Source organism: Hypanus sabinus, chromosome 11 (assembly GCF_030144855.1).
Source record: "Hypanus sabinus isolate sHypSab1 chromosome 11, sHypSab1.hap1, whole genome shotgun sequence".
In the NCBI taxonomy this organism is placed as follows: Eukaryota; Metazoa; Chordata; class Chondrichthyes; order Myliobatiformes; family Dasyatidae; genus Hypanus; species Hypanus sabinus.
The window spans coordinates 46,234,585-46,255,495 of NC_082716.1; the positions used below are offsets into that span (position 1 = coordinate 46,234,585).

The following is a 20,911-nucleotide window of genomic DNA, read 5'->3' on the forward strand; positions in this document are numbered from 1 at the left end:
TTGAATGGTCTTCTTTGTTCTCATTTAACATTAAAAATTTCTGCACTGTTGTGAAAGATTGATTGCTTTAAAATCAGTACCATAACTGTAGTCTGATTGTTGATATTTTAGAGATAGCCAGACAATTGGCTACTATTGTACAGAATATATTATATGTTGCTATACAGCAGCTTGTAGTTTATTAACATGATACTAGCAATGCATTTATAAATTCTATGTACATTTTTATGAAATTTCAAAATGATTTATTTAATCAAATTAAAGAGACTTGCTGTTGTGTTATTTGCATACTAAATTTTTATATGACAGCTTTTCACATTTTAGATAAAATATAATGTTGTCAGGAAATAGAGCTTAATTATAAATTTAAGTGTGCATTTGTTAATAAAATCAGTTTTAACTCGGGACCTCCTCTGATATTAATTATTATTTGACTGTATTTATCACAATGGGACATTTTATAATGTATGAATCCACCATTATTTTCTGTTCCAATTTCATACTCAATGGCCTCCATCTCCTAACCCTTTAGCCAAAACCATTTTGGAAGCATCTTTGCCACAAAGATTGAAGTGATTCAAGAAAGAATATCAATACATGCTCAAGGGAAACCTAAAGTGGGCAAAAAAGTACCAGCCTTATTATATTGTTATTTCTTACCCTAACACAATCTGTGTAGATGGATAGAATTCACACCAAGCATGCAGTTTACCTTCAGAACAGATTTCCCCTTTATTACAATCTGATTTCAGCAGGGGAGTCACTCATCCTAGAACAAGTGCTCCCATTCCAAAGTTTTCATTATTCTTAAACTATTTTTGTCTACCCCTTCCCCCCCCCAGTCTGTCTCTACCCCACATGTACTGTATATACAGAGCTGAACCTTCTGCTGTGTCAAATATCACCAACTATGTGCCACGTGAGCCTGCAAGCTTAACTGCCTTGTGTGCTGCATAAGCTGTGTTCAGCTCTGTCTTTTACCCTGCATGTACAATGGCGTGCTCCCATTCTGCAGTTTATGGAGTTGTTCAGCAAGCAAGCAGGCATGAATTTACTATAGTTCAGTTTAGACTGCAGGTTGTGGTTTGGGCTGGTTTGAACTTGTTCCAGACTTTATATCCATGGTACAACTGTGTTGAGTCCTCTGATAAATCTCTGCTCCATGGTCATCCCCTATTCTCTATTACTGAACCACAGAACCAAGAATTCTATATTCCCTACTACACTTTGGATCAATATGCATATACAATCCATGGGCTATATACTGTCTATGACTTGAAAAAAGTCAGAAAGAGCACAGATGTTAAGTCTTATATAGGAGGTTTTTGTCAGTGTATCAACATTTTTGATGAGAAGCATTATTGGTTTTGGTTGCCTGCATCAATTGATCTATTGGCTGGTCTTCAATGCTGCTCAGTGAAGACATTTTTTTTTTAATGAAGATAACATCAGATAGGTAATCTTTCTCTTGAGGAAGATACATCACAGAAAAAGTATTTTTTGAAAAAGTATCAAAAGTTAAATGTTTGTAACGTTGTGTGACCATTTGTCTTTACAGATGATTCAACATGATCTGTAAGTTTACCATTTTTCATCCAAATGGATGTTATTTTTGGTAACTGAAATTTAGTGCTTTAACATTGTCTATAGAATTTTTAAGTCCTGGGGTATAATCTTTACTGCTGAAGTAGTTAAGCTCAGAGAGTTAGTCAAGGAAAGTTTTATGAACTCAAAGTACTTCAAATATGGCTGGTGAAGGTATTGCCTTTTCATTGCCTCTGGAATAAATTCTATTATAACCTTTTGTAAAATCAAGTACATTCATTAATTGTAACTCAAATAATAAAGTTCTTAGAATCATAGAGTTATACAGCACAGGAAAAGGCTGTAGTCTATGCTGATCAATATGCTACATCCAAGATATTTCTATTTACCAGTGTTTGGCCCGTAACCCTCTAAACCTTTTCATTCCATGTACCTGTACAACTATCTTTTAAAAGTTGTATTGTACCACCCTCAACTGTTTCCTCTGGCAACTTAGTTCATGCTTAAAAAAAAGCTGTTCCTCAAGTTCCAATTAAATCTTTTCCCTGTCACCTTCAACCTATGCACTCTAGTTCTTGTTTCCCTGACTCTGGGAGCATGATTGAATGTATTCACCCTCATTATTTTATACACCTCTATTAGATCACCTCTTATAATAAGGTTAAGGAGAAGGTATGTGCAAAATCCTTGCTATGTTCTAACCAGTTTTCTGACATAAAATGGAATAAGGAGTAAAGAAAACAAAACTTCGTGTAAAAACACAAAAAAATACAGATCTTTTTTATCAGTTATCCACTTTTTAATATATGTGCATATTAAGAGAGTCTATCCACTTGTTATTGGTATACAGTAGCATTATTTTTGAAAAATCTCCTGCAGATCCCTGTTGACCAAATACTCAGCTGGACCAGCCTTATAAATATTATGGCCTCTGCAGCAAATTAGACACAAGATGGTCCAGGTTGAGTGACTTGCTCCCTGACATCCAAAGTGCTTGGGCTGATGAAGAGAATGTTAATATAAATACAACAGACTTAAATGACATGTTAAATCTATTCAGCAATTGGGTCTTTCTGGAGATATTAAGTTTATATTGTCAATCACATAATAGAGATTAACAAACTAATTGTTATCCAGATTCCATTACATATTGGTTACAATACAATAGAATATACATTATTAGCTACAACCTGACACATGAAAATAATAAGTAAGTAAAATTATTGCTAGCCAATTTCTTTGAAAATGACTGAATTAGTAAAGGCCCTGTAAATACTTTAATTACTGGTATAACCAACTAAAATAAATGTGGGGTTATGATAAGTACTTGTAAAGATTGTGTGTATGTAAGTAAAAGTCATGTAAAATGAGAGGATATACTTCTAAAATGTACTACTTACAAAACCCTTTAATGATTTAACAAATCAAAAAGAAAATAGTTTATTGAGTAAGAAAGAATTTTTTTCTCTATGAAGTATTGATTATGTAGAAAAGATGTAGGAAGAGTTGCTTTAAAATCCATCTCAACATAGCTTGTTATTTTAATCAAACCAAAATCTCAGTCCATTTTATGGTATCTTCCTTTAATGCAATAATGTTATGTCGGGATGGGCTGCCACAAAAGCATTTGACCATCTTAATAAGATACAAAAACAAACTGCTGTTACCAACACATGTCAAAAACCCTTCACTAATTTGCTGAGAGTTTCCCATGTTTCTGTTTTTATCTTAGATTTTTGGAATCTGCAGATTTTGGTTCAAAAGATTACTTATATAATTTGCACATGGCGTAAATTATGTGCAATACACCTTTTTTTTTACTACTACACTGACAATCACTGCTGTGCTTCTTCATGAGTACCAAAGACACAGCAGACAGTGGGTGGTAGCTTCCATTTAATCTCAAACTCTGAAACAACAGTCTTTGGTGTCCCAAGTAAGACCTACAATTTTGAACTATTTAAGTGCTTCTCAAAAAGAATTAATGAAAGTAGTCATATTCTATTCTCATGCCATGGATGCACTCGCTGGAAATTTCATAATTTCATGGTCATGTAGACTCTGAACTTCCTCGACACTGGATCTTCTCAAACAGTTGCAGCTGTGACGCTTATCCTTTAAAGGCTGCAATTTTGGTGAAGTGATCGTCTCTAACTAGTTACCAGTGGGGAAAAATTAGGACCCAGGCACTGGAATTTGCTCAGGCTCAGACTGCCGGCTTTCCAAATGTAGGGCAGCTCTCATGCCATAGAGACTCTTAATACTTAACAGAATGGCAGGAAAGGCTCTCGTTTCCTTAATGTGCAGTTAGATGTGGACACAAGAAGATTCCTCATGGTCAATAACATGTTTCCAAGGGGAGCATATGACTCCTTTGCCAACCATTTTCAATAACCAGCACTAAGGATCCTGGAGAACAAGGGCTACTCCCCTGGCTCCTCACACAAATTCACAGCCCACCACAGGATCATGGGCTGATTACAGCACGGAAAAGAGCTGTTTGACATCCACAGTCAGCAACCCCTGAACAGAGGAGCCATACGTCATACAGAACCATGCATGGGGTTTCTTGATCGAGGGACACCTCAGGATGAGCCTGCAAAGTCATAGGCCCCAAAGCAATTAGGCCATCCTCTTCACTCTCCTCTGTTTCTACATTCATGCAAATAACGTTATAATTTTAAAAGTGTAGTGAATTACCTGGTGACTATTTAAAGCATTTTGTTGGGAGGAAGAGGGAGTCAGAAAAACAACAGATCAGACAGGACAAGAAATGTTAAAACAAAACAAACTTGGAACATTGAAGAATGTAAAGGAACTGAGTACAATTGTTTTTTTGTTCTGTTTACAATATTTTTAAGTTAAAAAAAAGCATTATTTTAATTGAGTTACTCCTGGAATTAATTATCTTTGTTCTTGCAAAGCTGCTGTCAATTTAATTAATATGTTACCTGTAATCTTACATGTTTGAACCTGTCAATAATAGAAAAGTTAATTTTTATGGAGTTGTTGCCATTAACCTACTGTTACAAACAAGTATTTCACTGAAGAGGTACAAAACCAGTCCGTAAGTAATCAACACGACAAAAATTATCCAAAGTATCCCCAGCAGAAGACATTAACTGCCAGTAGAATTAAAGCATTTATATTGCACACATTTTTCCAAAAGGGTTCTTCTTCAATGCTCGTTAAGCGTTCCCGTATGGCATCATTTTCTTCTTCTGTGAGTTCAGGCTCCTCCTGTACTGACAGGCCACAGAGGCAAAAGCATGTTTTCTTCCACCAAGAGAGTGCAGCTGTTTGAAGATAAAGAGGTACACCAAAATCAAATGGAGTAACAGCATCAAATGTAATGCATTCATTCTCATTAAGGGGTAGGAGCATGGAGTTTCCCCATAAAGCCCTTCTTCCCTTTGTACCTGATGTAAGACCATAAGATATAGGAACAGAATTAGGCCCTGTGGCCCATTGAGTCTGTTCCATTATTTTATCCAATTTTCCTCTCAGCACCAATCTGACTTCATGCCCTGACTAATCAAGAATCAATCAACCTCTGCCTTAAACATACATAAAGACTTGGTCTCTACATCTTCCCATGGCAAAGAATTCCATAGATTCACCTCTCTCTGGCTGAAGAAGTTTCTCCTCATGGAATTCCTCCTGGAATTTGTTGAGATTACAAGTAGGATAGATAAATGGGATGCAATGGATGTTGTATATTTGGATTTTCAGAAGGCCATTGACAAGGTGCCACACATGAATCTGCTTACCAAGTTAAGAGCCCATGGTATTACAGGAAAGTTACTAACATGGTTAGAGCATTGGCTGATTGGTAGGAGGCAGCGAATGGGAGTAAAAGGATTCTTTTCTGGTTGGCTGCCAGTGACTTGTGAAGTTCCGCAGGGGTTAGAGTTGGGACCACTTCTTTTTATACGGTATATCAATAATTTAGTTGATGGAATAGATGGCTTTGTTGCCAAGTTTGCAGATGATACAAAGATTGGTGGAGGGGCAGGTAGTGTTGAGGAAACAGGCAGGATGCAGAAGGACTTAGACAGATTAGGAGAATTGGTAAGAAAGTGGCAAATGGAATACAATTTTGGCCATGCACTTAGTAGAAGAAATAAATGTGCAGACTATTTTCTAAACGGGGGAGAAAATACAAAAAATCTAAGATGCAAAGGGACATGGGAGTCCTTGTGCAGAACACTCTAAATGTTAACTTGCAGTTTGAGTCAGTGGTGAGGAAGGCAAATGCAATGTTAGCATTCATTTCAAGAAGTCTAGAATATAAGAGCAGGGAAGTGATTCTGAGACTTTTTAAGGCACTGGTGATGCCTTACCTTGAGTATTGTGAACAGTTTTATCTACGAAAAGTGTGCTGGCTTTGGAGAAAGTTCAGAGGAGGTTCACAAGGATAATTTCAAGATTGAAAGGATTATAATATGAGGAACGTTCGATGGCTCTGGGCCTGTAGTCACAGCAATTTAGAAGGATGAGTGGGCGTATCTCATTGAAACCTTTCAAATGTTGAAAGGCTTGGACAGAGTAACTGTGGAAAGGATGATTCTCATGGTGGGCGAGTCTAGGACAAGAGGGCACAGCTTCAGGATAGAGGGGCATTCATTTAAAATGGAGATGCAGAGTAATTTCTTTTGCCAGAGGGTGACAAATTTGTGGAACATTACCACACGTAGTTATGGAGGCAAGGTTGTTGTGTCTATTTAAGGCAGAGATTGATAGGTTCTTGATTGGCCAGGGCATCAAAGGTTATGGGGAGAAGGCCGGAGAGTGGGGCTGTGGAGGAGTAAACCTCATCTGCACTCTTTACAGCTTAATGGCAGTATGGTGACCAAAACTGCACTGCTGTGAGAGAGTGCACCAGTGACCAGAAACTACATATCAGTGCAGAGTCTGGGTAAGCACATCCCTGACTTCCCAGAACTGATCCATCATCAACCAAGTTTATAAAGATGTGATGGAATTCTTCCTAATTACCTAGATGTGTGTGCTTCTGTCAACTGAAGAAATTCAAAACTACTCGAGACAAGGCAGCCCACTGGATCACTATCCTTCATTTTAAACAACTGCCTCTTATAAAACGGTCCAATAGGCTTAATGACTTGCTGCATTCCAGTTCAGTGGGTTCTGGGATGGCCGATGAAGCCAGTGTGGGACCGTATCCTCTAGGAGGAGCTTGATATCGTGACCTGCTGGGTGGACTGTAAGATAGTGCAGTCCTTCCACTTTTTAATACAGGCTTCCACATGCTTCCCCCTCACTGTAAGAAGTTATGGGCCAAGGATTCCCATGATGTTACTCTTTTTCAAAGAAACCTTCAGTGTGACCTTGAATTGTTTCCTCTTATCTATTTGATTATCTCTTACCAAACCAGAGTTCAGAAGTTTAATTCATTTCCTTTATTTCATTCTGCTTCTTCAAAATCCCTGTCCTTCTGCATCCACAAAATCATTAGGTAAGAGAGCAGACTGTCCTGCTATTGACTGAGATCCCAAGAAATACATTGCTTTGCTATGCTCTTCCAACATTGCACTGCATTATGAAACAGTGCAATATTTTGCAGGACAATCTGTAATTACCTAATCTCTATTGCAGTCTTCAATATGCCATGGTGTCTTCTGCTCTTTATTTACATTTGATGCTTTTATTCATTGATCCAGCTCCCACCCTTTCTTAGCTCGTTGTTTTTGTAATAGTTAAGTGGGATCTGATATAACTGAACCACCAACTACAAATGTAAATGCTGCTTCAGGAAGGAAACATGGAGAAAGGGCAATAATAGAGGAAAAATTAGGTAGGTAATATGCATACAATAGCCGCTTTCTTGGTACCTTGGTACCATGACCATATGTTCATGGTCTTCTGCTACTGTGGCCCATCCACTTCAAGGTTCAACTTGTGGTGGGTTCAGAAATGCTCTTCTGCACACCAGTGTATGGTTATTTTTTTGCCCACAGAACTGCCCATCACTGGATTTTTTTTGTGTGCTTTGCACCATTCTCTGTAAACCCTGAAGACTGCTGTGCACAAAAATCCCAGGAGATCAGCAGTTTCTGAGATACTCAAACTGCCCTATCTGGCACCAACAATCATTCGATGGTCAAGGTCACTCAGATCACATATCTTCCCCACTCTGATGTTTGGTCTGAACAACAACTGAACCTCTTGACCATGCCTGCCTACTTTTTATGCATTGAGTTGTCTCATGTCTGGCTGATCGATATTTACATTAACAAGCAGTTAATGAAAAGGTACCTAATAAAGTGGCCACTGCGGGTATTTTCAAAGAGTAAGTGCCTTATGTTCCTAACCCTGTTCACTCAGTGGTAGAATTTTGTGCTTGGGATTGTGGTGATGCAGGCAGTGTGCATGATGAATCCTGTAATAAAAACAGCAACTGGTGGGGAAACCCAGCTGTCAAGCAGCAGGTTAACAGAAACAGAGTTAACATTTCAGGCCATAGCTCTCCAAAACTTCTTTACCTGTTTCTTGCAGTTCATCATCCTCTGTGATAGATAATGATTCAGCGCTTCTGTCAATCAGCTCGGAGATTGTCTTTGGCTGGTTCCAGTTATTGTCCAAGTGCTTTGTAGAAATTTTGATGTTTCTAGTCCACCAGGTTAATCGAATTAGCTTTGAAAATATAAGTAATTCTTATTGTGTGAACTAAAGAGATCAGTAAACTTTATGTACAGTTGACAATTTTGAAAAATAACAAAAAGACAGACTTACTTACTGTGTGTTCTGTAATGTTATTGAGAAAGTACTGGCCATATATTACTACAGTAAAATAAGGAGGTTGTATTACCTCCGGATTCAATGAGGGAAAAGGTTGAGTAGACGGAAATTAGACAAAAGACAGGTTGTAGCAATGGCAGCTCAATATTAAACAATTTCAGGGAACTGTCTTTTTTTTTGTTCTGCACAGTGACACAGTTAGAGCAGCTGTTCTCTCAGCTCTAACAGCCTAGGTTCAACCGTGTGCTGTCATTTCCACATCAACGGGAAGACTAGCTATGAACAGCAAATGCACTACACTATTTTGAAAAGCACACACAGTTAGATTATTACTTCATTTAGAAAAATTCTTGCGACCGTAAACAGATGATAGGGTTGAAATAAAAGGTTTTATGTCCGCAGTTCTATAAAAGGGTGTCATGGGAAGGGGCTATATATTCCCAAACCTCTTTGCTTCTCAATCCAAATTAGTTGAACATTTATCTGACTTACTCTCCCAATCAAAATAAAACATCTTGTACTTCACCATACTGTGCTAGCCTGCAAAGATATTTACTTTGCAGTTTTAATTTTAGGAGTTAAAACTTCTATTTTGATCTCTGCAAAAGTTGTTACCTATTCTTGAGTCAATATTGAGCATGAGTTGCCCACTTTTTTTGCCAGTACAGGAAACTTCTGTAACCTGTTAATATCAATTTTCTATTTTAAAGCTATATTTTGATCCTATACTGCTACCTGCCCGTTTATTCTATAAGATATGCTCTTTGCCATCATTTACTTATTTGGCACATTATCGAAGCTTTTCTGAAAACAAAATATATAACAGGTCCACTCTATTATCTGCCAATGTATTTTCACATTAAGGTAAATTTACTGATTGATTGACCATGAGCTCTCTCAGAAATCATTGCTATTTTATTTGATATCCTCCATCCTGAGATGTTGTACTATCTTGCCCATTACTGACACTAAGACAATTGGTCTGTAGTCCATGAATTAGTTCTTTATTGGTCGAATAATTGTTATATTCTGCTGTAATCCTGGAACTACAGATATTATTTCAAATTTCAAGAAAAATAGCAATGTTTTAGCTTCAGAATTAGTGAAGGAAATATTCAAATATTGTGTCAGTTCAACAACTAAAAACTGCTTATAAAACACATGTAATATTCTTTGTTTGGGATATCAAATCAAATTAATTTTTCAATACACCAGTGAAATAGTTGAAATCAACATGAAACCTTTCATTGCAATTGAAGTAATTATGTCATATCAGTGCTGGTACCTGTGAGACAGTAAAAACTTAAACAATTGGAGCAGAAGGCCCCTTATCCCCTGAATCTGCTCCATCATTCAACAACACAGTTGATTTTCCACATCAGCTCTACTGATTTGCCTAACGTCTAGACGTATATCAGTCACAGTCTTATGTGTACTCATTACTGAGCATTCCCATTCTTCCAGGACAGCAGAAATTCATGTGGAAACAACACTTCAGCTTACCAAGTCTGCACCAACCATTGTCTTAACACGTCCTATATTAACCTATTTTATCCTTCCCAAATTCCCATCAACTCCTTCCAGATTCTGCCACTTGCCTACATATGGGGCATTTTATTATGGCCAATTAACCTATCCACCAGTACAAAGGAAACTAGAACAACCAAATGGGAACATGCAAACTCTACACAGGAAGCAAGAGGTCAAGGGTGAACCTGGATCACTGAGGTTGTCTATCTGCATGACTGTTGGAAAGAGACTAAAATTAAGCAGCTGCTAAAGCAACCACACTTGAACAATTAATGGTGATGCATGGCAATAATGTAACTTGTGGAAGAAGAGACATGCAAGGATTCAAGTGCTAAAGAAGAGCAGTCACCATTATTTACCTATTTACACGTTTGAGGTATAAGTATTTCTAGAAGCCTCTGCATGAGCTGAAAGTAACTGTACTCGTACACATTACCCCTTCAATTCCAATTGCTGGAAGTCTTTGTTTGGCTAAGGTAGCTCTGCAGACGAGGATGACCATGTGACAGAAAGGTGTAAGCAATGGGAGATGGCAACCTTAGGGGCCAGTAGCAGCTGATGAGCTGCCAGGCATTGAAGATCTCTGCCTGATAGCCACCAACATATATTGTGCAACTTCACTGACAGTACAAGTAACAGCTGTAGGGCTGCCAGACTGCAAGAAAGTAAAACTTGTTTGCCATCTTCCCTTAAGCAATGTCACACGAGTTCAGCTCTACAGGACTCGGATGAGGACAGGGGGCATTATACACACAAATGTGCTCGAGCATGAATGTTGAGATGCTGGTGTCTGGTCTGATATCTAATAAAACCCTCATGAAATGTCCTTTATATGATTTATATGAGGCCCTTACTTCCAGCTTGTAAATGGTAGCAACCGCACATAAATAATGACACAGCAAGTGGTGGCTGACGACAAGAAGGTACACAAAGGGCTACCACAGGAGTCCAGACTGCTGCCATCATGGCTCTGGATGAAGTGTCTGAAGGGCCTTGAGGGTTCCAACAGGTTAATAAGTTTCTTGGGGTCCAGGTCATGGCAGTGGAAATGGTCTTGTAGAGTATAAATCTTCTTTTCTCTCAGGATGACCACATACATTCATGCCAACTTTTCCATTTCCAGTCAACCAGCTGATTTATATGGTTTATATTGTTTACAAAAATTAAATCCAGCATTCAACTTGAGTTAGGCACTCAACTCTGGGAGAGTAACTCAGATAACAACTGGCTCACCTAACCTCACTCTTCTTAAAATCTTCTCCTGATTAATATTCCACCTTCAGAATTGATTTGCTTCAGTTACTGAGTCACTCAGTTCACCTTTGACTTATCTTTTGTTTTTTTACACAATTGTGATTAATGCAACCTTAAGCTCTAGCACCATATCGAACCTGTCATCAGAATCTGACACTGCGTCAATAAAATGTTTGTATATGAAAACTAATAGAAACATTCCTGTACTGAGAAAATAAACCAATTACAAAGAACAGAAAATGTGCAGATGCTGGAAATCTGAGCAACACACACAAAATGCTGGAGGAACTCAGCAGGCCAGGCAGCATCTATGGGAAAAAAAAGTACAGTCAACGTTTTGGGCCGAAATAAACCGATTCGTTTTTTCTTTCAAAATAAAATCTAACCCTATTAGAGTACTCTGGATGGACATCAAGGTTAAAATAGATCAAGGTTAATCAAGGTTAGTCCTGGACATCAGTTCAGAGGTGATGGTTAACTGATGTTAATGGTTGATTTTAAAATTGAATGGACCAAAGAAAAACTAGTCTGTGTCTTACAAATAGCACAGCTACAAAATATAAGGAAAACATATTCATTTTATTTTTTTATGGGGATCCTCTAGGAAATTCTAAGCATGATCTTGGAATACCTTGCTGTAGTAGACAAACTAAGGAAGAACTTAAAAGGTGGATTTTTTTGGGAGATGTACTAATATATCAATATCCATCACTTACATTTTCTTCCTGGATTGCTGGCGTCAGTAGGCTGACGATGGTGATAACAATTGCACTTATTCCACATAGAATCAAAGCAAAGTAAAGGTAATGCACGTCCTTGAGGAATGATGGTCTTTTATCCTCTTCACCACATGATGGCACTCCGTAGACAAACTCCATGACCATTCGAACAAGGCCCAGAATCAGCCCAACCATCAATCCCCAAAAAGCACCCTGTAACATATATAAGAAAATCTCATCAAGATGCTTTAACTACATAATAATCTCTACTAAAGAATCCAGGTATAACATATACACTCAATGTACAATTTCCTTTAGGAAAACAGGCTAAAATATTATTATTTCAAAGAAAACCTGTGTGCATTTTATTGCTTACACATGTTATAACCTTTATGCTAGGAATGTAGTTACATAGAATGTGACATGCTGTTCCTAATCAGTCAAGAATTTTCCTGTTTGGCAGACTAGTAAAAAATTTAGGTCAATGTTCATGAAAATGATCTACTTTCATGATTATCCGCGCCAATACTGTAAATATAATGTGTCATGATGATTTCATGATATCCTTTATACTGAGCGATAGCCTACTGTTTGCTGGAGTGAGAATATGTTAGATCATTCTGCCTTAGAGCCATTTAGTTAATTCAAATGCAACCTAAGCTGTTTTATAATTTATATCTTCTTAAATATGACTCTGGCACTTATCATTAAAAGGAAATTGGATGAAGGATCCATAATCTCAAGTAGGCAGTTGGCCTCAGGGGTGTCAATCTGAGTATATATTAAAACGGATGGTATTCAGCACTATTCTGTGAAACTGTGGGGGGAAAATACTCATAGAAATTGATTTAAAAAAGGATTTGGCATGACAGTATTGAAACAATAATGTTTAAACATGAACTTGAATAATGGCCACTTAGCAAGATTACTCAACAGTTGGACACATAGGAAGGAGATAGAAAGTCTGGCTGAGTGGTGCTACAGCAACAGCCTCTCACTCAATGTCAGCAAGACCAAAGAGCTGATTCAGGAAGAGGAAAACAAAGATTCATGAGCCAGTCCTCTAGGGGATCAGAGGTGGAGAGGGTCAGCAACTTTAAATTCTTTGGTATTGTCATTTCAAAGGATATGTCCTGGGTCAAGCATCATAAGCGCCATTATGATGAAAGCATGGCAGTGCCTCTATTTTCTTAGAAGTGTGTGAAGATTTGACATGTCATCTAAAAATTTGACAAACTTCTATAGATGTGCAGTAGAGAGTATATTGCATCACAGCCTGCTGTGGAAACACCAACGCCTTTGAATGGAAAAGCCTACAAAAAATAGTGGATACAGCCCAGTCCATCATGGCAAAAACCTTCCTCATTGTTGAGCAAATCTACATGAGGCACTGTCGTAGGAATGCAGCATCCATCATCAAAGACCCCCATGCTTTCTTCTCATTACTGGCATCAGGAAGGAGCCTCAGGACCCACACTACCAGGTTCAGGAACAGCTGTTGCCCCTCAACCATTAGGCTCTTAAACCACAGGGGATAACTTCACTCAGATCCACTTGCCTCACACTAAACTGTTCCCACAACCTATGGACTCACTTTCAAAGACCTTCATCTCATATTCTTAAGATGGCAGAGAAACATCAGTTATAATTGATGCCTATACCTGGCTGGAAGCCCAGGAAGACTTTATTAATCTCAGGGTTGCATATAATTTCATATATGTACTTTGATAATAAATTTATTTTTAACTTTGAATAAGTTTGTACATTGCATGCTGGGTTATGGAATGGGGTTATACTTATCAGGAACATTTCTAACTCCAAAGAAAGTGTTCTTTCAGCAAACTGGATTACTTTAATTCTTTGTAGAGCAGTTTATGTTGATATTTATACATTTTGAAATGCATCATTTATGAAGATTTAATTCTGGTTTCAGCAGATTTTCTACATTAATGGGCTATTAAATGACAGTAATTGCAATAGCTCTCACTGGTACTGGTTCTCACCGGCTCATTGACTCTTGTCCAGAAGACTGCCATAATGAAAAGTGCTGTGATAGGTGGTGCTAAGTAGCTGGTAACAGACTGAATGTAGTCAAATAGCTGGCCACTGTTAGCTTTCTGAATAATAGGGATCCATACTATACTGACAGCAACTATGAAAATAATAAATACCCTGCAAAACAAGTAAAAACAATGACAGGTTAATTAAAAAATAATACTTGGACACAGCTGAAAGGTCTCTGCTTCATGTCCATTCAACCACCTTTATTTCAAGACACTTCTGTAATATTGATCAATGCATTACCAATCACTTCTTGTTACAAGCAGCAAATATACATATTCAATTGGAGAGAATTTCTCTTCTGCAGTTATGGAGCTTTTGAAAAATAAAGTCCTTGTATTACAACTGCACAAATAATTGCCCATGAACCGGTATGCAAAAGAAGTAGTGTGAAAGATACACATCAACAGCCCCTGTTTATACTGAGTTTTAAAATCTCAAGGATCCCACAAGATAAGAATATGTAAAATGGGCACTGAGCCCAGAGAAAGAGTTACCAGGAGGCTTGTTGATGATATTGAGAATTTAAATTCAGTTAAACAGAGTAAATTCAGAACAAAATGCTGGTATCAGAAAGTAATCACAAAGCAAGCAGTTTGTTGTGAAATTCAATTGATTCATTACGTTCATTTGGAAACCAGCAGGCATATCTGGTTAAATTCAAGCTGGACATTGGAAGCAATATGTGAATGGTAAGTGAATGAACAGAAAAGCTAGAAACGATTGTTTATAATCAGAGGGTCAGACAGCATCAATGGCCAGAGGAAAAAACTTATTATTTTCAGGTTAATAACCATTCATTACAATGTACAAAAGGCAGAATTATAGCAGGTTTTAAATGCAGAGTAAGAAGAGGAAGGCTAGAACAAAAGGGAGTCAGTAATAGGGTGGAAAGCAAAATGATAAAGATCATGCAAAAATTGAGTATTCTTTTAAGGAAAACAAGATCAGTCTAGAAAGGGTATAAATGACAACAGCAGAATCATTGCCAATAAGAAAATGGCTGAAATAAGAGAAACATGGTTTCCTTCGCAGATGCTAGCAAATATATCATCAGACAGAGATGTTCAGTTGCCTGTCTGCCACTCTCCTCATGCATGTGCAAGTGCACCATTTCACCAGTACGTTTCCTTCTAAATGCTGATGCAAATCTGAGAAATAACTCCCTGCACTGAATATCCGTAGAATCAGGCCTTCTGCAGATTTTGCAGGTGCATTGAAACAGATGGCCTGCACACCTATTATCTAGAAATGGTCCATATTAAGTAGTTAAAATGGAGTCCTAAGGTAATGGACCTCTATGCACTTCAGTGCTTGTGCTCAGTAAAACAGAGTGTGTAGTCTCATCACCTGCTGGGTACTGGTGCCAGCTCAGTTCGTGGAAAAGTTTTCAGGTCCTGTTAGCTTCCTCACACCCTCTCTCAAGTGTGGACAGAGAATTGATATTCAATAGTGAGTGGCTCATCTCCTAGCATTCCAAAACCTTTTCGACTTCTACAAAGTATACAGCAAGAGTGTGATGGAATACTCTGCATTTGTCTCCATGAAGCCATTTTCCTCAATTCCTAATAAGCTCAACTCCATCATGACAAATCATCACAGATCATGCCTTTATTTTCTCCTCTGCTGGTGCACAATGGCTCTGTCTACCATCTATAAAATGCAGCCAGTTATCATGCAGGTTCTCTTCCTGATTTGAAAATATAACACTTATAATGCTCTCTAGAAATCCAATTCTAATTCTATTCATTTTTTTTTTGTCAATTAACTGCATTTTTCAACACAGTGCAAAATATAACTATCCTCCAATTCCACTTGCGAAGGATATTAGGCAGGGTTTATAATGGGCAGGTTATTCAATATCTCACACTTCAGCCTGGCAAAGTTGATTATTTTGGTGACTGAAAGAAGCTACAGAAAGTTGTAAAATTAGTCAGTTCCATCTTGGGTAGTGTCCAAGACATCTTCAAGGAGCGGTGCCTCAGAAAGGCAGTGACTATTATTAAGGACCCCCATCACCCAGGGCTTGCCCTTTTCTCATTGTTACCATCAGGTGAGAGGTACAGAAGCCTGAAGGCACACACTCAGCAATTCAGGAACAGCTCCTTCCCCTCTGCCATCTGATTCCTATATGGGCATTGAACCCATGAACACTAATTCACTTTAAAAAATATATATATTACTTCTGTTTTGCACTATTTTCAATCTATTTACTATACATACATATAATTGCTGTAATTATCTGTTTATTTATTTTTTCTTTCTATATTATCATGTATTGCATTGTACTGCTGCTGCTAAATTGACAAATGCTGGTGATAATAAACCTGATTCTGTTTCTAATTCTAACTCTTTATGTTCCACAATGCCAAAGATATCCTGTTAGTTCCAGCAAATAAACTTTTTAAAGTACTTAGGACAACTAAAGGGAAATGTCAAGAGGGGAAATAATTGTGATGAGAAAGTGATTATACACCTGGATAAGTGGGATACTTTTTAACATCTTGATGAAGAAGCTATTTTCCACTTGTACCTTTCTAATGTACGATCAGTAGATCAGCACCACAGCATGCCTGCAAGAGACTGATGCCAATTTCAGGCCAGAGCGGAGCATAATTGCCCTTCTACATCCATGTCTTATGTTCATGGACTGGTTGCACAAGATCTGCTGATCTGCCAGTTAGCAGGTGAATTACCACAGACATCCTCAAATGGCCACATCCTGGCAAGTGCAGTCAAGCAGGCAACACAGGTCCTGGTTACCTTGCTATTACTCATGCAATAACATGAAATTACTTGAGAATGCAACAGCATGAATTTTATTTCATCGTATTATGTGAGAATATTCATGATATTTTTCATTGTTGTTCGTTGCCGCTTATGCGCGGGAGGGGGGAACTGGGGGGGACTTCGAGGTTCTAACATTTAACTGTTGTTCATTCTTTGGGGCACTCCTCTGTTTTCGTAGATGGTTGCAAAGAAAAACCATTCCAGGATGTATATCGTATACATTTCTCTGACATTAAATTGTACTTTTGAAAGTAAGTTCATGGGTACACTGCCACAATTTTTAATTTTTCTTGCAAACCCTCCAGCATAATTGTGTGAAAGGCATTCATATATCTATGTGTCGACTCTGGGATGGTTGCAGGTATTACTGTTCTTGAAAAGAGAAGCATCCCCAACAAGGTCTGCAAAGCTGAGGTTCACTGTACCTCATCTGCAAACATTGGGTCATAGATGGACAGAGAAGAGAACAGAGATTTCCCGTCACAGCCAGACAACCTAACATGCTGCTACTGGAAATGGAAATCAGCAGAAATAAAGAAGACGGCTGGCTTGTAATGGACGAAGTTGAAAATCTATTTTTTTATGTACACTGTTTGGTGCTTTTACACAGACCCTTTTTGAATATGACAATGAAGCTCTCAGCTGATTGCTTAAATCATGGTACACCAAAAACACTCACGAGTTACTCTTGAGCAAATTAGTGACTCCAATTCATGTTTACCCTCCCCAACCTCACGATGAGATGGTAAAGGAGCTGAAATACTCCCTTTTTTATCGGTTATCAGTCTTGCTGAAATGAAAAGGTACCTGCCGACAATCATCAGCTCCTGTTCAGTGGCATTTGTGCGAAACCTCTGCCAGATATCCAAGGTGAAGAGTGTGCTGCTGCTGTTAAATATTGAGGTGAGTGAACTCATTAAAGCAGCCATCATTACTGCTATCATCAGCCCCCTCAAACCTGGTTCAAAACAAACACAGAAAGAAAAAATAATCAAGCGTAGTAGAAAAGGAGGACAATATCACAATTTTTGTAATGTCCCTATTATTAGGAGATTAGGAGAACAGACAAAGGAGTGGCAGATGGAATACAGTGTCCAGGAGTGTATGGTCATACATTTTGGCAGAAGAAATGTAAGGGTTGGCTATTTTCTAAATGGAGAAAAATACAAAAAAACTGAGGTGCAAAGGGACTTGAGAATCCTTGTGCAGGGTTCCCTAAAGGTTAATTTGCAGGTTGAGTCTGTGGTGAGGAAGGTACATGTAATGTTAGCATTCATTTCAAGAGGACTAGAACATAAAAGCAAAGATGTAATGTTGAGACTTTATAAAGCACTGGTAAGGCCTCACTTGAAATATTGTGAGCAGTTTTGGGCTCCTTATCTTAGAAAGGATGTGCTAAAACTGGAGAGGGTTCAAAGGAAATTCACAAAAATGATTCCAGGATTGAATGGCTTGCCATATGAAGAGCATTTGATAGCTCTGGGCTGGTATTCACTAGATTTCAGAACAATGAGGGGTGACCTCATTGAAATCTATTGAATAGTGAAAGGCCTTGATAGAGTGGATGGGGAGAGGGTGTTTCCTGTGGTGGGGTGTTCTTTTAGAATGCAGATGAGGAGGAATTCTTTATCCAGTGTGGTGAATCTGTAGAATTCTTTGCCTCAGGCAGCTATGTAGGCCGATTTTTAAAGTATATTTAAGGCAGAGATTGATAGATTCTTGATTGGTCAGGGCATGAAGGGATACAAGAGATGGGGCAGGAGATGGGGGCTGAGAGGAAAACTGGATCAGCCATGATGAAATGGAGAAGCAGACTTGATCCACCAAATGACCCAGTTCTGTTCTTGTGTCTTAAGGTCTTAGATATCAATAAATAGATATCAATCATTATCCTTTTCATAATTTCAAGCACAAATGATCAAATCACATGTCTTATACAGAAGAATTTATTGTTGGACAAATTGCTCTGTATAATTAATTCCCCTATATCAGATACCCATTCACCTGTTACATTTAGTCAGTATTATTTGTTTCAGTTTCTGTGTGAGGTTTTCAAGGTGGTAGCAGATTGATGAACAATCAGTGTATAAGAACAATCAAAAGTTATTGATTTTAATGGTCAATTTCTATATTTTTCTAAATTTGGAGTATTACTCCACATCTGTAGAAACATTTGCTACTTTGTTTTGATTATTTGAGCCAGAGAGAAGGGATATTTCCCAGCTGAGATTTAACCCCTTATCTGCCACATTGCTTCAAGGTCTTCAAGAGCAACTTCTCCCTAACAAACTTTTGTTTCAAGTTATCACTTGGTTACATTTAGCAGTGGTATTCTTGATTGTGAAGGTTACAGGTGGGAGAAATACTTATAATGCAAACATAGTCTTCCCATTTGGAATGATATTGTAAGTTCTTGATTTTAGCAAAGATGAATGGAGACCAAGCAGCTACTCATGTGCCACTTTGGCAAACAATGACAGACAGACAGACATACTTTATTGATCCCAAGGGAAATTACACCCACAAGGTCTTGAATGATTTGCCTGGCTCATTCCTCGTGGGAAATGGGCACCTTAATCATGAGGGTGAATAAATGGAGGCTGAAATACACTTCAGGAATAATTGTGAAATAAATTAGCAAGGTGCTGTGCTGATAATGGGAGCTGACAGGTTGAGCAGGTGACAAGAATAGATGCACTATTCATTGGTATGCAAGATGGTAATAAATACAGCCTCACCTACAGGCATAAGTTCCACTACCAGCTTGGGGTAGGCAATGTTTGAACATCCTACTCTGGCTCCACAGACTGACTCACAAATGTCAGGATCCACACAGCCCACCTGATCTGGAAATATTCAACGTAAATTATTAACAAAGGAAATACTTCAGAAATTCAAGTGAATACCTTCTATACATTTTAAAACAGTTAACGCTAATAGAGTTGATGCTAAAGTGTTAACATCAGAGTTACCTGGGACCTGGTACTTCCACAGAATGTGCTGAATAGCTTTTTTCTCTCAATTGAAAAAATGAAACATTGTTATTCCTCCTGCCACATATTTATTCATTAATGTACTGTCTACATAGATATTATAAATATTTACTTAATATATTTAATATACTTAAATATTTAATTATCTTTCTGTGAAAAACATGGTTTACAACAATAATTGCCTGACAGTTTTATACCAAAATCTCCAAAACACAAATTTGATATACACCTGGATACAGAGTTCTGCTGATCATGCCAGGCCAGACAATGAAGAACATGGGCAACATCTTCAGATAACCTCCCAAAACTGATCCCCCTTTGGCATGGGAAAGAGTTTTTGCTGAAAGGGACCTCTGTACGATTACCTAATGAAAGGAAACAATTGTAAGTAAATTATATGTAAATTACAGAACAACGTATCAAGTCATTAGGGTCTGTTAGCTGCAAACAGCCAGTATTTCTACAGTAGGGGTGATTCCAATGCCAGCTACCGTATTGGATTGGATGACCAAACAGCTGCTCGAGTAACCAAGCAAAGAGGTTTCGGCATTGGTCAGTGTAAATGACATCACTTCAGGACTTACATAGTATATAGGATTCTGCTCTCATTTAAACCTATTGAATTTTGAAAAGCCTAGATAGAGTGGATGTGGAAAGGATGTTTCCAATAGTAGGGGAGTCTAGGACCAAAGGGCACAGCCTCAGAATATAATAACATCCCTTTCAAACAGAGATGAGGAGGAATTTCTTTAGCCAAAGGGTGATGAATCTGTGGAATTCACTGCCACAGATGACTGTGGAGGGCAAGTCTTTGGGCATATTTAAGAGGTTCTTGATTAGCAAGGGTTACATGGGAAAGGATCAAAGGGTTAATAAATCAGCGATAATGGCATAGAGGTGCAGAATTGATGGGCCAAATGGCCTAATTCTGCTCTTATGCCTTATGGTCTTAAAAATCCAAAACCACACGAGATCTACAAATACTTCATTGACTGGGGAGAGTAGGACTGGAAGGAAGAAAGGAAAATAGCATGTAATGTCTTTTTATTAAATAATTGCTTCTATATTTTTCATTATTTACAAGTGCTTTCAAATGATTTATTTAATTCCATGTCAGAAAGTTCTCCGGTGGAGGCATTTTACCAGCTTCCAGACTTTCAAAGGAGGATCACCTTCAAGTCTTGTACTTCCTCACTTTTATCACTCTGCCATGTTTTCTGAGGCCTTGCCACCATCCAAGACTCCATCACCTGGCTCTTG

General features: G+C 38.1%; 1 protein-coding gene across 1 annotated transcript in view; it reads right to left on the bottom strand.

Annotated features, from left to right (window-relative positions):
* Positions 1–2,322: 2,322 nt before the first annotated feature.
* Positions 2,323–20,911, bottom strand: part of slc5a9 (solute carrier family 5 member 9) — a 53,328-nt gene continuing 34,739 nt past the window's right edge. Inside the window, exons 8-14 of the mRNA XM_059984266.1 lie at positions 19,881–20,016; positions 19,397–19,504; positions 17,466–17,616; positions 13,811–13,979; positions 11,805–12,020; positions 8,049–8,199; positions 2,323–4,841 (exon numbers count right to left, since the gene is read on the bottom strand). Of these exons, the coding sequence (XP_059840249.1) occupies positions 4,636–4,841; positions 8,049–8,199; positions 11,805–12,020; positions 13,811–13,979; positions 17,466–17,616; positions 19,397–19,504; positions 19,881–20,016 (1,137 nt within the window). The 3' untranslated portion in view covers positions 2,323–4,635. The remainder of the gene's footprint in view (positions 4,842–8,048; positions 8,200–11,804; positions 12,021–13,810; positions 13,980–17,465; positions 17,617–19,396; positions 19,505–19,880; positions 20,017–20,911) is intronic.